Raw genomic sequence first — 13,525 nt, 5'->3', positions numbered from 1 at the left:
CAGGTTCATTTGGCATGGTCAGTGCATGGGCCAGAACGTGCGTGCACTGCCAAACGGCCAAGGTGCAGCAGCACACCAAAGCTCTGCCGCAGCAGTTCCACCCCACCCACCAGCATTTCGACCACATTCATGTGGATATCGTGGGCCCCCTGCCAGTGTCGCGTGGAGCGCAGCACCTCCTGACTATCGTGGACTGGTTCACAAGATGGCCAGAGGCGATCCCGCTCACCGACACCACCTCTGAATCTTGCGCCCGGGCACTGATCACCACCTGGGTGTCCCGCTTTGGTGTACCGGCCCACATTACCTCCGACAGAGGCGCCCAGTTCACCTCCAGCCTGTGGTCAGCTATGGCCAGCCTTTTAGGGACACAGCTGCACCACACCACTGCCTACCACCCACAGTCAAATGGCCTGGTGGAGCGTTTGCACCGTCACCTAAAGTCAACTCTCATGGCCCGTCCGCGAGGAGCTAACTGGGTGGACGAGCTTCCCTGGGTCCTACTCGGCATCTGCACGGCGCCCAAAGACGATCTGCACGCCTCGTCGGCCGAGTTGGTATACAGCACACCCCTGGTCGTCCCCGGGGAGTTCATACCAGCCCCAAGGGGGCAAGAGGAAGAACCCACAGCAGTCCTGAGCAGACTACGCGAGAGGTTCGGTGACCTAGCCCCCATACCCACTTCGCAGCATAGGCAGAACCTGACCTGCGTACCCAAAGACATGCAGAACTGTAAGTTTGTGTTTGTACAACGGGGCAGGCATCGGCCACTACTGCAACTGCCCTACGAGGGGCTGTTCACGGTGCTCAGGAACAACGGGTCCATGTTCATGCTGGACGTTAGGGGGAGAGAGGAGGTTTTCACGGTGGACCAACTCAAACCGGCCCATGTGGACTTGGCGCAAACGGTCGAGTTTCTGGTACTGCGGCACAGAGGCCGACCTCCCAAACAGGGTCCGGCCCAGACTGTGGACATTGGGGGGTATATCGCCGGTTCTGGGGGGGGGGGTTATGTGGCGACCCACTTCCTAGGGCACTCGAACCGGCTCACAAATAGCCAGCGCGCCGGCACAAAGGCCAGTCCCAAAAGGGTGCCAGGTCTGCTTCACCAACAAAGGGAAAAGCCTGCGGGAGATTGTGAGTACGTGCCCCCTACAGTATCCGCGCCCGGGGAGGGCAGGATCAGGGATGCTTTAAAGCAAGGCTGTGAAACTCGAATAAAATCTTCTTTAACTGCAGTTTACCGACTCCATGTTGTTATTTTAGCGCTGCGTGTAGCACACCACTACAGCACCACAGAAAGCATTCTGTCTGGATGCACAGCAGCTTGATACGGCAACAGCTCCGCACGTAATGGCAGAGAGTTGTGGACACGGCTCAGCACATCACAGAAACCAGCCTCCCCTCTGTGGACTTCTCACTATCTCCGCAAAGCAGCCCGGATCATCAAGCAGCCCTCCCACCCGGTACATTCTCTCTCATGGGGCAGAAGATACAAAAGCTTAAGAGCATTTATCAGTAGGTTCAAGGACAGCTTCTACTCTGCTGTTCTCACACTCTACCTCAGTATGATCTTGCACTTCATCATTGACTGGCACTGTACTCCTTTCACATTACACTCTGCATTCTTACTGCGTTACTTTGCTTTAGCTTAATGAAGTGCAGAATGATTTTAGCCAGTAAAAAAACTCATGACACAGTACATTGAGCTACAGCAAGTGTGCATTCACATTTAAATCAAGTATATGAACAGTACGCAAGATAAGCTTTTCCCATGTGACAGCAATATACCAGTTCCAATAATGAATCAGAGCCACAGAAGGGAAACCGGTCCTTACCTGTGCCAGGTCGTGCCATGATGACCTCCTTCTTGGGCGCTGGGTGGCTGGTCTCACTGTCCTGCGAAGGCACAATGACGGGCAGGAGGGCAGCAGGCGAGGGGTGGAAGGCCAGCGGCTGGAAGGGTGTCTCCTGGTGGGAGGGGGCGCCCAGCTGGGGGGCGGGCTGCCCCGGCGAGGCCCCCCGCACCATCCCCGGGACGCGGCTGGCATTGATGGGCACGGGGGCCTGGAGCGGGGTCTTGCTGCAGCCCCCCGCGCCCCTGGCGGGGGTCCTGCTGAGGAGGGGAGGGTGCTGCTGCTGCTGCTGCGGTGGGGGCGGGGGCTGCTGCTTCTGCTCCCCACCGCCGCCACCCCGGCTCCGGGCCCCAGGGAGTTCGGCGAAGCGGGCGGGTAATGGGACCTCGGGGTTGCGGACAATGACAGGGGAGTCGCGCCGGGCAGGGGGGACCCTGCGTACAGAAGGGCCGGCAGGGAGGGGGTCGGAGCTGAGCGCTGAGGGCGAGGGGGTGAGAAGGAGGCGGGGGGAGGGCTGGCGGGCGAAGGAAGAGGAGGAGGAAGAAGAGGAAGGAGGCAGTGGTGGCTCAGAGGGGGCGGGGTTTCCGGTCTGAGACCACTCGGCCCGCAGCTTGCCCCTCCCCGGGCTGACAGGAACGGTGAAGGTGAGGCTCGTCTGGACGGTTGGCTGGATGCCCATGGGCTGCCGGTGCTGGTGGTGGTGGTGGACATGGTGGTGGGGCGGGGGCAGTGGCTGGGGAGCTCCCTCCGGGCTTAGCACCCCGCCCACCTTGGGCGTGCTGGCATGCCGGCGGCGGGAAGAGGAGGAGGACGACGAAGAGGAGGAGGAGGCGGAGGCGGCAGAGGGGCAGGGGACGCGCTGGACAGCGGGGGAGGCGGTGATGGGGCTGAAGTTGGCCGGCCGGAAGCCGAAGAGGGGGGAGGGGGAGGGGGAGGGGGCAGGCGAGAAGGGCGACTGGTTGGAAACGGGCGAGAAGCCCGGCGTGCCGGACCGCGAGCTGCCCAGCGACACCAGCATGTTGGCTGCCTCGCACTCGTCCGAGTTGAAACTGGAGAGGTCGGAGGAGGCGCCGGCGGGCGGCCGGGGGTGGGGCTCAGCCCGCGAACCACTGGCCTCACTGTCCCGGGACGTCTCATCCCAGTCGTACTCGGAGCTGCCCTCCAGGGGCCCGTGGCTGGACCTTCCCCCATCTCCGCCCGCCCCGCCCACCCCCTCCAGCTCCTTGGTGCGCATGGAAAGGTGGCGGGAGCAGTAGCCCCTCCTCTGAGACTCCTTCATGCAGCTGTCCCGGGAGCAAAGACGGCGCCACTGCTTCCCGTTGAACTTCTTGCGAATCCCGTTGGGCGTGCACACCACATCCCCTTTCCTGTACTTGTGCTGCGACTGGGGGGCCGTCGTGCCGGTGGCCGAGGAGGAGGAAGAGGAGGCAGCAGAGGGGGAGGAGGCAGAGAGCGGGGTGCGGGAGCGGGGCGCTACCGCCGAGGAGGACGAGGTGGAGGAGGCAGAGGAGGAACAGCCCCCCACTCTGGGGTCGGGGGCCTCCTGGGGAGGGGGCGGCCGACAGTGTGAGGGGGAAGGTGAGGGGGACGAGGGGGGCCCCGGGCTGGCCATCTCACTGGGCCCGCAGGTGGGGCTCGGACTCGCCAGCTCCGGGCAGCAGCGGCGGCGAGGCGAAGGGCGGGACCCTCTCGGTGGTGGAGGAGGGGCTGTGGCAGAGGACGAAGAGGGTGAGGTGACAGGGAGGGGAGGGGGGCCCCTCGGAAGGCGCAGGGAGGTTGGGCCCAGCCAGGCCTCCCGTGGCTCCGACGATGCATCAAAGAGGACCCGGTAGGTGGGAGGTGAGGGTCCCAAAGAAGAGGAAGAGGAAGTTGGAGGGACCGGGCCCTCACGGTAGGGGGGTGGGTGGTGTGAGGGTCGGGTGCAGATCCGGACACTAGGGGAGAGGGGTGTGCCAGAAGGGAGGGGTGGGTGGCCTGACGGCGTCTCACCACCAACAGGCTCCGACCCTCCCTCCCCCTCTCCTTCAGCCCCTGCTCCTCCAAGGCGCAGGGTCGAGGGGCGGAAGGCCCCGTTCCTGCGAGCTGGGACACCCCGGGGTCCCTCGCCTGCTTCCCTCTCCCTCACCTCCACCCCCTCCTCCTCATCCTCATCTTCCTCACCTCCAGCTGAATGCTCACTGGCTGTCTCTGTCCCAGAGGAGCTCTGAGCAGGGCAGGGGTCAGGAAGGTGGGGCTGGTGCTCAGGGGAAGAGGCTGGGAGTGGAGGGACAGAAGATTCGCTGCTGCTGCTACCCTCTCCACCTCCGCTCCCCCCAGGGTCCTCCCGTCCTTCCTCTACCCCACTCAGCTCCTCCACTGCCTTCCTGCGGGGCGCCCGGCTCTTGAAGGTGGCCGTCTTGCGGCTGGAAGCTCCCTCGGGCCCTTTTCCCCCTCCTCCTCCTCCGCCTACACCTTCCTCCTCCTCTTCTCCCCCCTCCCCTCTGCCCCTCCCTGCCCGGGGCCTGCTCTCAGTCCTGGTCTGGACCCTCCTGCTGCTGGTGGTGGAGGTAGTAGTGGTGGTGGTGGTGCTGGTGCAGGTGGTGGTGGTGCTGGGGGTTGCAGGGCCACTGATTGCTGCTGACTCGTCGCCTTCCTCGCCGTATCGCCGCTTCGAGCCCCGTGCCCTCCCGCTTAGGAGGGACCTGTTGTTCCCACTGCCGCTGGGCTTCCTGGCTGGCTTCATTGCTCATTTTAGTCTGGGCTTCTGCGCCTGGAGACAAGAGGGACAAAGAGAGAGGTGGACAGCCATCAGTCAAAAGCGAGATGGGACCCCAGCCTGAGTTGGGGCACAACAACAACCTCCCCCCCAATACTCACAAAATGGTGGAGGAACTTAACTTCTACTGGGGCAACACCCTTCATCAGACCTGGAAAGGAAGGGGGCACAAGCCAGAATCAGGAGGTGGGGAGAGAGGGTATGAGTACAAGTTGGCAAGTTATAGTTTCCCTGACCTGCTGAATGCCTCCAGCATTTTGTGTGTGTTGCTGAAGATTTCCAGCATCTGTAGAATCTCTTGTATTTGCAACCTCTCTCTCTGCCTCACCGACATTAAGGATCTTGGCCTGGTCAGGGAGAGTGAGGAGGTGATAGAGAGGAGTTACAGGCAGGTGGTCACTCTGGGACCACGGGAGGCAGATAGGTGGGTTACAGTCAGGAAGGGGAAGAGGCAGGTACTAGAGAGTACCCCAGTGGCTGTACCCCTTGACAATAAGTACTCATGTTTGAGTACTGTTGGGGGGGACAGCCTACCTGGTGGGAGTGACAGTGGCCGAGCCTCCGGCACAGAGGACGGCCCTGTAGCTCAGAAGGGTAGGGTTAGAAGAAAGAGGTCCATAGTAATAGGGGACTCAATAGTCAGGGGCTCAGACAGGCGTTTCTGTGGAGGTGACCGGGAGTTCCGGATGGTAATTTGCCTCCCTGGTGCCAAGGGTTCGGGACGTTTCTGATCGCGTCCAAGATATCCTGAAGTGGGAGGGTGAAGAGCCAGAGGTCGTGGTACATGTAGGTACCAATAACATAGGAAGGAAAGGGGAAGAGGTCCTGAAACGAGAGTATAGGGAGTTAGGAAGGCAGTTAAGAAGAAGGACCGCAAAGGTAGTAATCTCGGGATTACTGCCTGTGCCACGCGACAGTGAGAGTAGGAATAGAATTAGGTGGAGGATGAATGCGTGGCTGTGGGATTGGAGCAGGGGGCAGGGATTCAAGTTTCTGGATCATTGGGACCTCTTCTGGGGCAGGAGTGACCTGTTCAAGAAGGACGGGTTACACTTGAATCGTGGGGGGACCAATATCCTGGCGGGGAGGTTTGCTAGGGCTACAGGGTGGACTTTAAACTAGTAAGATGGGGGGGCGGGAGACTATTTGAGGAGACTATGGGAGAGGAGGTTAGTTCACCAGTGGAGCAAGTAAATAGACAGTGTGTGAGGGAGGAAAGGCAGGTGATGGAGAAGGGATGCGTTCAGCCTGAAGATGTAGGGGAGAAGAAAGAAAAGGATAATAAATTTGAATGCATTGTTAGGGATGGAAAGAGAGGAGGAGATGGAGAGAATCTTAAATGTATCTATTTTAATGCTAGGAGCATTGTAAGAAAGGTGGATGAGCTTAAAGCGTGGATTGATATCTGGAATTATGATGTTGTAGCTATTAGTGAAACATGGTTGCAGGAAGGGTGTGATTGGCAACTAAATATTCCTGGATTTAGTTGCTTCAGGTGTGACAGAGTAGGAGGGGCCAGAGGAGGAGGTGTTGCATTGCTTGTCCGAGAAAATCTTATGGCGGTGCTTTGGAAGGATAGATTAGAGAGCTCCTCTAGGGAGGCCATTTGGGTGGAATTGAAGAATGGGAAAGGTGCAGTAACACTGAAAGGAGTGTATTATAGGCCACCTAATGGGGCGCGTGAGTTGGAAGAGCAAATGTATAAGGAGATAGCAGATATTTGTAGTAAACACAAGGTGGTGATTGTGGGAGATTTTAATTTTCCACATGTAGACTGGGAAGCTCATTCTGTAAAAGGGCTGGATGGTTTAGAGTTTGTGAAATGTGTGCAGGATAGTTTTTTGCAACAATACATAGAAGTACCGACTAGAGATGGGGCAGCGTTGGATCTCCTGTTAGGGAATGCGATAGGTCAGCTGACAGATGTGTTGGGGAGCACTTCGGGTCCAGTGATCACAATAGCATTAGCTTCAATATAATTATGGAGAAGGACAGGACTGGACCTAGAGTTGAGATTTTTGATTGGAGAAAGGCTAACTTTGAGGGGATGCGAAGGGATTTAGAGAGAGTGGATTGGGTCAAGTTGTTTTATGGGAAGGATGTAATAGAGAAATGGAGGTCATTTAAGGGTGAAATTATGAGGGTACAGAATCTTTATGTTCCTGCTAGGGTGAAAGGAAAGGTTAAAGGTTTGAGAGCACCATGGTTTTCAAGGGATATTAGAAATTTGGTTCAGAAAAAGAGGGATGTCTACAATAGATATAGGCAGCATGGAGTAAAGGAATTGCTCGAGGAATATAAAGAATGTAAAAGGAATCTTAAGAAAGAGATTAGAAAAGCTAAAAGAAGATACGAGGTTGGTTTGGCAAATAAGGTGAAAGTAAATCCGAAAGGTTTCTACAGTTATATTAAAAGCAAGAGGATAGTGAGGGATGAAATTGGCCCCTTAGAGAATCAGAGTGGTCAGCTATGTGTGGAACCGAAGGAGATGGGAGAGATTTTGAATGATTTCTTCTCTTCGGTATTCACTAAGGAGAAGGATATTGAATTGTCTAAGGTGTGGGAAACAAGTAAGGAAGTTATGGAACCTATGACAATTAAAGAGGTGGAGGTACTGGCGCTTTTAAGAAATTTAAAAGTGGATAAATCTCCGGGTCCTGACAGGATATTCCCCAGGACCTTGAGGGAAGTTTGTGTAGAAATAGCAGGAGCTCTGACGGAGATCTTTAATATGTCATTAGAAATGGGGATTGTGCCGGAGGATTGGCGTATTGCTCATGTGGTTCCATTGTTTAAAAAGGGTTCTAGAAGGAAGCCTAGCAATTATAGACCTGTCAGTTTGACATCAGTGGTGGGTAAATTAATGGAAAGTATTCTTAGAGATAGTATTTATAATTATCTGGATAGACAGGATCTGATTAGGAGTAGCCAGCATGGATTTGTGCGTGGAAGGTCATGTTTGACAAACGTTATTGAATTTTTTGAAGAAGTTACGAGGAATGTTGACGAGGGTAAGGCAGTGGATGTAGTCTATATGGACTTCAGCAAAGCCTTTGACAAAGTTCCACATGGAAGGTTGGTTAAGAAGGTTCAGTCGTTAGGAATTAATGCTGGAGTAATAAAATGGATTCAACAGTGGCTAGATGGGAGATGCCAGAGAGTAGTGGTGGATAATTGTTTATCCGGATGGAGGCCGGTGACTAGCGGGGTGCCTCAGGGATCTGTTTTGGGCCCAATGTTGTTTGTAATATACATAAATGATCTGGATGATGGGGTGGTAAATTGGATTAGTGAGTATGCCGATGATACTAAGGTAGGAGGTGTTGTGGATAATGAGGTGGATTTTCAAAGCTTGCAGGGAGATTTATGCCGGTTAGAAGAATGGGCTGAATGTTGGCAGATGGAGTTTAATGCTGAGAAGTGTGAGGTTCTACATTTTGGCAGGAATAATCCAAATAGAACATACAGAGTAAATGGTAGGGCATTGAGGAATGCAGAGGAACAGAGAGATCTAGGAATAACTGTGCATAGTTCCCTGAAAGTGGAGTCTCATGTAGATAGGGTGGTGAAGAGGCCTTTTGGATCGCTGGCCTTTATAAATCAAAGCATTGAGTACAGAAGTTGGGATGTAATGCTAAAGTTGTACAAGGCATTGGTAAGGCCAAATTTGGAATATTGTGTGCAGTTCTGGTCACCGAATTATAGGAAAGATATCAATAAATTAGAGAGAGTGCAGAGACGATTTACTAGGATGTTACCTGGGTTTCAGCAATTAAATTACAGAGAAAGGTTGAACAAGTTAGGTCTCTATTCATTGGAGCGTAGAAGGTTGGGGGATTTGATCGAGGTATTTAAAATTTTGAGAGGGATAGATAGAGTTGACGTGAACAGGCTGTTTCCATTGAGAGTAGGGGAGATTCAAACTAGAGGACATGATTTGAGAGTTAGGGGGCAGAAGTTTAAGGGAAACACGAGAGGGTATTTCTTTACTCAAAGAGTGATAGCTGTGTGGAATGAGCTTCCTGTAGAAGTAGTAGAGGCCAGTTCAGTTGTGTCATTTAAGGTAAAATTGGATAGGTATATGGACAGGAAAGGAGTGGAGGGTTATGGGCTGAGTGCGGGTAGGTGGGACTAGGTGAGATTAAGGGTTCGGCACGGACTAGGAGGGCCAAGATGGCCTGTTTCCGTGCTGTGATTGTTATATGGTTATATCTGGGAGTCTGGAGAGATCGGTTACGACTCCCAAGACTCTCCATTTCATAGAGCGTTCTGGCCAGTTGCATTACCCCCTGGTGCAAAAGAGTCCAATGCGCAGGATCACAAGAGTTTGCTGACAGCTGTGAACTCAGCCAGCCCCATCACAGGCACAGACTCCTCCAGAGGACACAGGGCCTCAGGGAGACAATATCTGTCATTAAGGACCCTCACTACCTGGGACATGCCCACTTCTGGTTACTACCAGCAGGGAGGAAGTGCAGGAGTCACAAGACCCACACTCAGTGATTCAGGAACAGCTTCTTTCCCTCCACGACCAGATTTCTGAACTTTCCATGAACACCACCTCACCATTCCTTTTATTTTGCATTAAAGATTTATGTTTGTAATTTATAGTAATTTTATGTATTTCCAATGTACTGCTGCCGCAAAATAACAGATTTCATGCCAGCTCTGTCAGCGATAATAAACCAGATTTTGATTCTGATTTCAGAAAGGAGATGGAGGGAGAACGGGTGCCAGTGTACATTGGGGATAATCAGCAGTGGAGAGAGTCAGCAACATTAAATTCCTGGGCATTAACATAGCAGATGACTCAGCACCTAAAGACAATCGCCAGTGCCTTTACTTTTTCAGGAAGTTAAGGAGGTTTGTCTTGTCACCAAACATTCAAACAGACTTCTACAGATGTCCTGCCTGGTTGCATCGGGTCTGGAACAGCAATTTGAATACACAGGAATGTAAGAAGCTGCAGAGAGCACAAGACCAATGCATCACGGTCACATCCCTCCCCACCATCAGTAGTATCAACAGGAGGCACTCTCTCAAGAAGGCAACGCCTGTCACCAAACATCCCCAGCGTCTGGCCCCATGTCACCTTCTCATAGCTCCCATTGGGCAGGAGGTACAGAAGCCTGAAGTCCCAAACAGCTACTTCCCTTCAACCATTCGGTTTTTGAACCAACCGGCACAACCCTAATCATTGCTTCAGTGTAGCAAATCTAGGACCACGATGCACTACAATGGACTTTTTTTTAATTCCAATTGTTTTCACTCTTGTAAAAATTGTGTATAATTTATATTTTTCTTGTGAATGTGTGTATCTGATACTGTGTGCCTATGACGCTGCCTTGAGTAAGATTTGCATTGCGCATGAACTTGTGCATCCGACAATAAACTTGACTGTGACTTAAAACTCAACTTGACATGACATAGATTCAGACAACAATACACAGAACATAAGTTATACCTTAATTATTTAAGACCATTAAACAAAGGAGCAGGTTTAGGCCATTTGGCCAAATAAATCTACTCCCCTTTCAATCATAGCTGATTTATCTGTAACCCCCTTCCCAATGAAGTCTCTAGGTCCAGATGAAGTATCTCAACCCAAAATGTCGATTGTCCATTTCCCATCACAGATGCTGTTTGACCTGCCATTCCTCTAGCCCTGTTGTAAGTTGCTCCAGATTCTTGTGTCTTCTATCAATCTCCCATCTTAAATACACCCAATGACTTGGCCTTCACAGCCCTCTATGGCAAGAAATTCCACAGATTCTGCAGTTGCTGGAAGTCCAAGCAACACTCACAAAATGGTGGAGGAACTCAGCAGGCCAGGCAGCATCTACGGAACAAAGTACAGTCGATGTTTCCGGCCAAGACCCTTCATCAGGACTGGAAAAAAAAATGATCAGTCAGATTAAGAAAGGGGGGGGGGGGGAAGGGGAGGAAGAACCACAAGGTGATAGGTGAGACAGGAGATGGGAGAGGGGTGAAGAAAAGAGCTGGGAAGTTGATTGGAGAAAGAGATACAGGGCTGGAGAAGAGGAATCTGATAGGAGAGGACAGAAGGCCATGGAAGAAAGGGAGGGAGGAGGAGCATCAGAAGGAGGGAGTTGATAAGCATTTAAGGAGATCAGGTGAGAAAGAAATGGGAATGTGGAATAGTGGGGAGGGGGAGGGGAGGTAATTACCAGAAGTTCGAGAAATCGATGTTCATACCATCAGGTTGGAGGCTACCCATATGGAATATAAGGTGTTGTTCCTCCAAACTGAGTGTGGCCTCATAGTAGAGAAGGCATGGACTGGCATGTCAGATTTGGAATGGGAACTGGAATTAAAATGGGTGGCCACTGTGAGATCCTGTTTTTCCTGGTGCTTGGTGAAGCATCTCTCTGTCTGTGGTGGGTCTCACCAATCTACTAGAGGCCATATCAGGAACACCAGATACAGTAGATGACCCCAAGAGACTCACAGGTGAAGCATTGTTTGGGGCCCTGAATGGTAGTGAGGGAGGAGGTGGCACTTGTTCCGCTTGCAAGGATAAGTGCCAGCAGGGAGATCAGTGTGGAGGGATGAATGGACAAGGGAGTCGTGTAGGGAGCAATCCCCACAGAAAGCAGAGAGTGGGGGAGAGGAAAAGGTGTGCTTGGTGGGGGGATCCTGCTGGAGATGGCGGAACTTACAGAGAACTATGTGCTGGTGACTAGTGGGGTGGTAGGTGAGGACAAGAGGAACTCTATCCCTAGAGGGGTGGCGGGAGGATGGGGAGAGGGCAGACATACACGAAATGGAAGAGATCTGGTTGAGGGCAGCATTGATGGTGGAGGAAGGGAAGCCCCCTTCTTTGAAGGAGGACATCTCCTTAGTTCTGGAATGAAAAGCCTCATCCTGAGAGCAGATGTGGCAGAGACGTAGGAATTGAAGGAAGCATATAGCGTTTTTACAAGTAACAGGGTGGGAACAGGTATAGTCCAGGTAGCTGTGAGAGTCAATGGGTTTCTAATAGACATCAGTAGATAAACTTTCTCCAGAGATAGAGACAGAGAGACTGAGAAAGGGAAGGGAAGTGTCAAAAATGGACCAGGAAAATTTGAGGGCAGGATGGAAGGTGGAGGCAAAGTTGATGCAAAGTTGACGAGCTCCACATGGGTGCAGGAAGCAGCGCCAATGCAGTCATTGATGTAGTGTAGGAAAAGTTGAGGAGTGATAGCAAAATAGGCTTGGAACATAGATTGTTCCACGTATCCGACAAACAGGCAGGCTTAGCTGAGACCCATCCAGATGCCCAAGGCTACACCTTTTGTGTGAAGGAAACGGGAGAAGCCGAAGGAGAAACTATTAAGAGTGAGTACAAGTTCCGCCAGTCGGAAGGCAGTGGTAGTGGAGGGGAACTGGTTGGGACTGGTATCGAGAAGGGAGAGCTTTGCGGCCTACCTGGTGGGGAATGAACATCCAAACATCCAAACATCCAAAGTAGAAATAGATGATCAAGACCAGGGAACTTCATAGAAACATAGAAATCTAAAGCACATTACAGACCCTTTGGCTCACAATATTGTAACTTGCTCTAGAAACAGCCTAGAATTTCCCTACCACATAGCCCTCTATTTCACTAAGCTCCATGTACCTATCTAAGAGTCTCTTAAAGGATCAAATTGTATCTGCCTATAGCACTGTCGCTGGCAGTACATTCCACACATCCACCACCCTCAGTGTAAAAACTCTAACTCTAACATCTCCTCTGTACCTACTTCCAAGCACCTTAAAACTGTGTCCCCTCATGTTAGCCATTTCAGCCCTGGGAAAAAGCCTTTGGCTATCCACACGATCAATGCCCCTCATCATCTTATACACCTCTATCAGGTCACCTCTCATCCTCCGTCGCTTCAAGGAGAAAAGGGCAACTACACTCATCCTATTCTCATAAAGCATGCTCTCCAATCCAGCCTTGTAAATCTCCTCTGCACACTCTCTATGGTATCCACATCCTTTCTATAGTGCGATGGCCAGAACTGAACACTCCAAGTGGGGTCTAACAAAGGTCTTATATAGCTTTATATAGCTTATATGTAACCTCATGACTCTTGAACTTAATCCCACGGTTGATGAAGGTCATCACACCATACGCTTTCTTAACAACATAATCAATCTGCGCAGCACCTTTGTGTCCTATGGACACTGACCCCAAGATCTCGCAGATCTTCCACACTGCGAAGAGTCTTACCATTAATATTATATTCTGTCTTCAAATTTGACCTACTGAAATGAACCACTTCACACCAATCTGAGTTGAACTCCATCTGCCACTTCTCAGCCCAGTTCTGCATCCTGTCGATGTCCCACTGTAACCACTGACAACCCTCCAGACTATCCACAACAACCTGAACTTTTGTGTCAACAAACTTACAAACCTGCCCTTCTACTTCCTCATCCAGGTCATTTATAAAAATCACAAAGAGATTACTGCAGAACACCAGTGGTCATCGTCCTCAATGCAGATAACCAACCATCTACAACCACCCTATGCCTTCTGTGGGCAAGCCAATTCTGAATCCACAAAGTAAGATCTCCTTGGATCCCATGCCTCCTTATTTTCTGAATAAGCCTAGCATGGAGAACCATATTAAATCCCCTACTGAAATCCATATACACTACATCCACTGCTTTACCTTCATCAATTTGTTTTCTTACCTCCTCAAGGATTTCATTCAGAATCATAAGGCATGACCTGCCCTTGACAAAGCCATGCTGATTCTCCCTAATCAGCTCAAATCTTTCCGAATGCTCATTCATCCTGACTCTCAGTATCTCCTCCAACAACTTGCCCACCACAGAAGTATGACTCACCGGTCTATAATTTCCTGGGTTAGCTCTACTCCTTTTCTTGAACAAGGGAACAACATTTGCAATCTTCCAA

The 13,525-nt window shown here is 51.7% G+C and overlaps 1 protein-coding gene across 2 annotated transcripts in view; it reads right to left on the bottom strand.

Annotated features, from left to right (window-relative positions):
- Positions 1-13,525, bottom strand: part of cicb (capicua transcriptional repressor b) — a 138,683-nt gene that overhangs the window by 95,122 nt on the left and 30,036 nt on the right. For both annotated transcript variants that reach the window (XM_059968226.1, XM_059968234.1), the window contains exon 2: positions 1,839-4,605. In XM_059968226.1, the coding sequence (XP_059824209.1) occupies positions 1,839-4,578 (2,740 nt within the window). In that variant the 5' untranslated portion in view covers positions 4,579-4,605. The remainder of the gene's footprint in view (positions 1-1,838; positions 4,606-13,525) is intronic.

This window comes from Hypanus sabinus, chromosome 1 (assembly GCF_030144855.1).
Source record: "Hypanus sabinus isolate sHypSab1 chromosome 1, sHypSab1.hap1, whole genome shotgun sequence".
Taxonomy (NCBI): Eukaryota; Metazoa; Chordata; class Chondrichthyes; order Myliobatiformes; family Dasyatidae; genus Hypanus; species Hypanus sabinus.
This window is presented reverse-complemented; position numbering and strand designations above follow the sequence as displayed.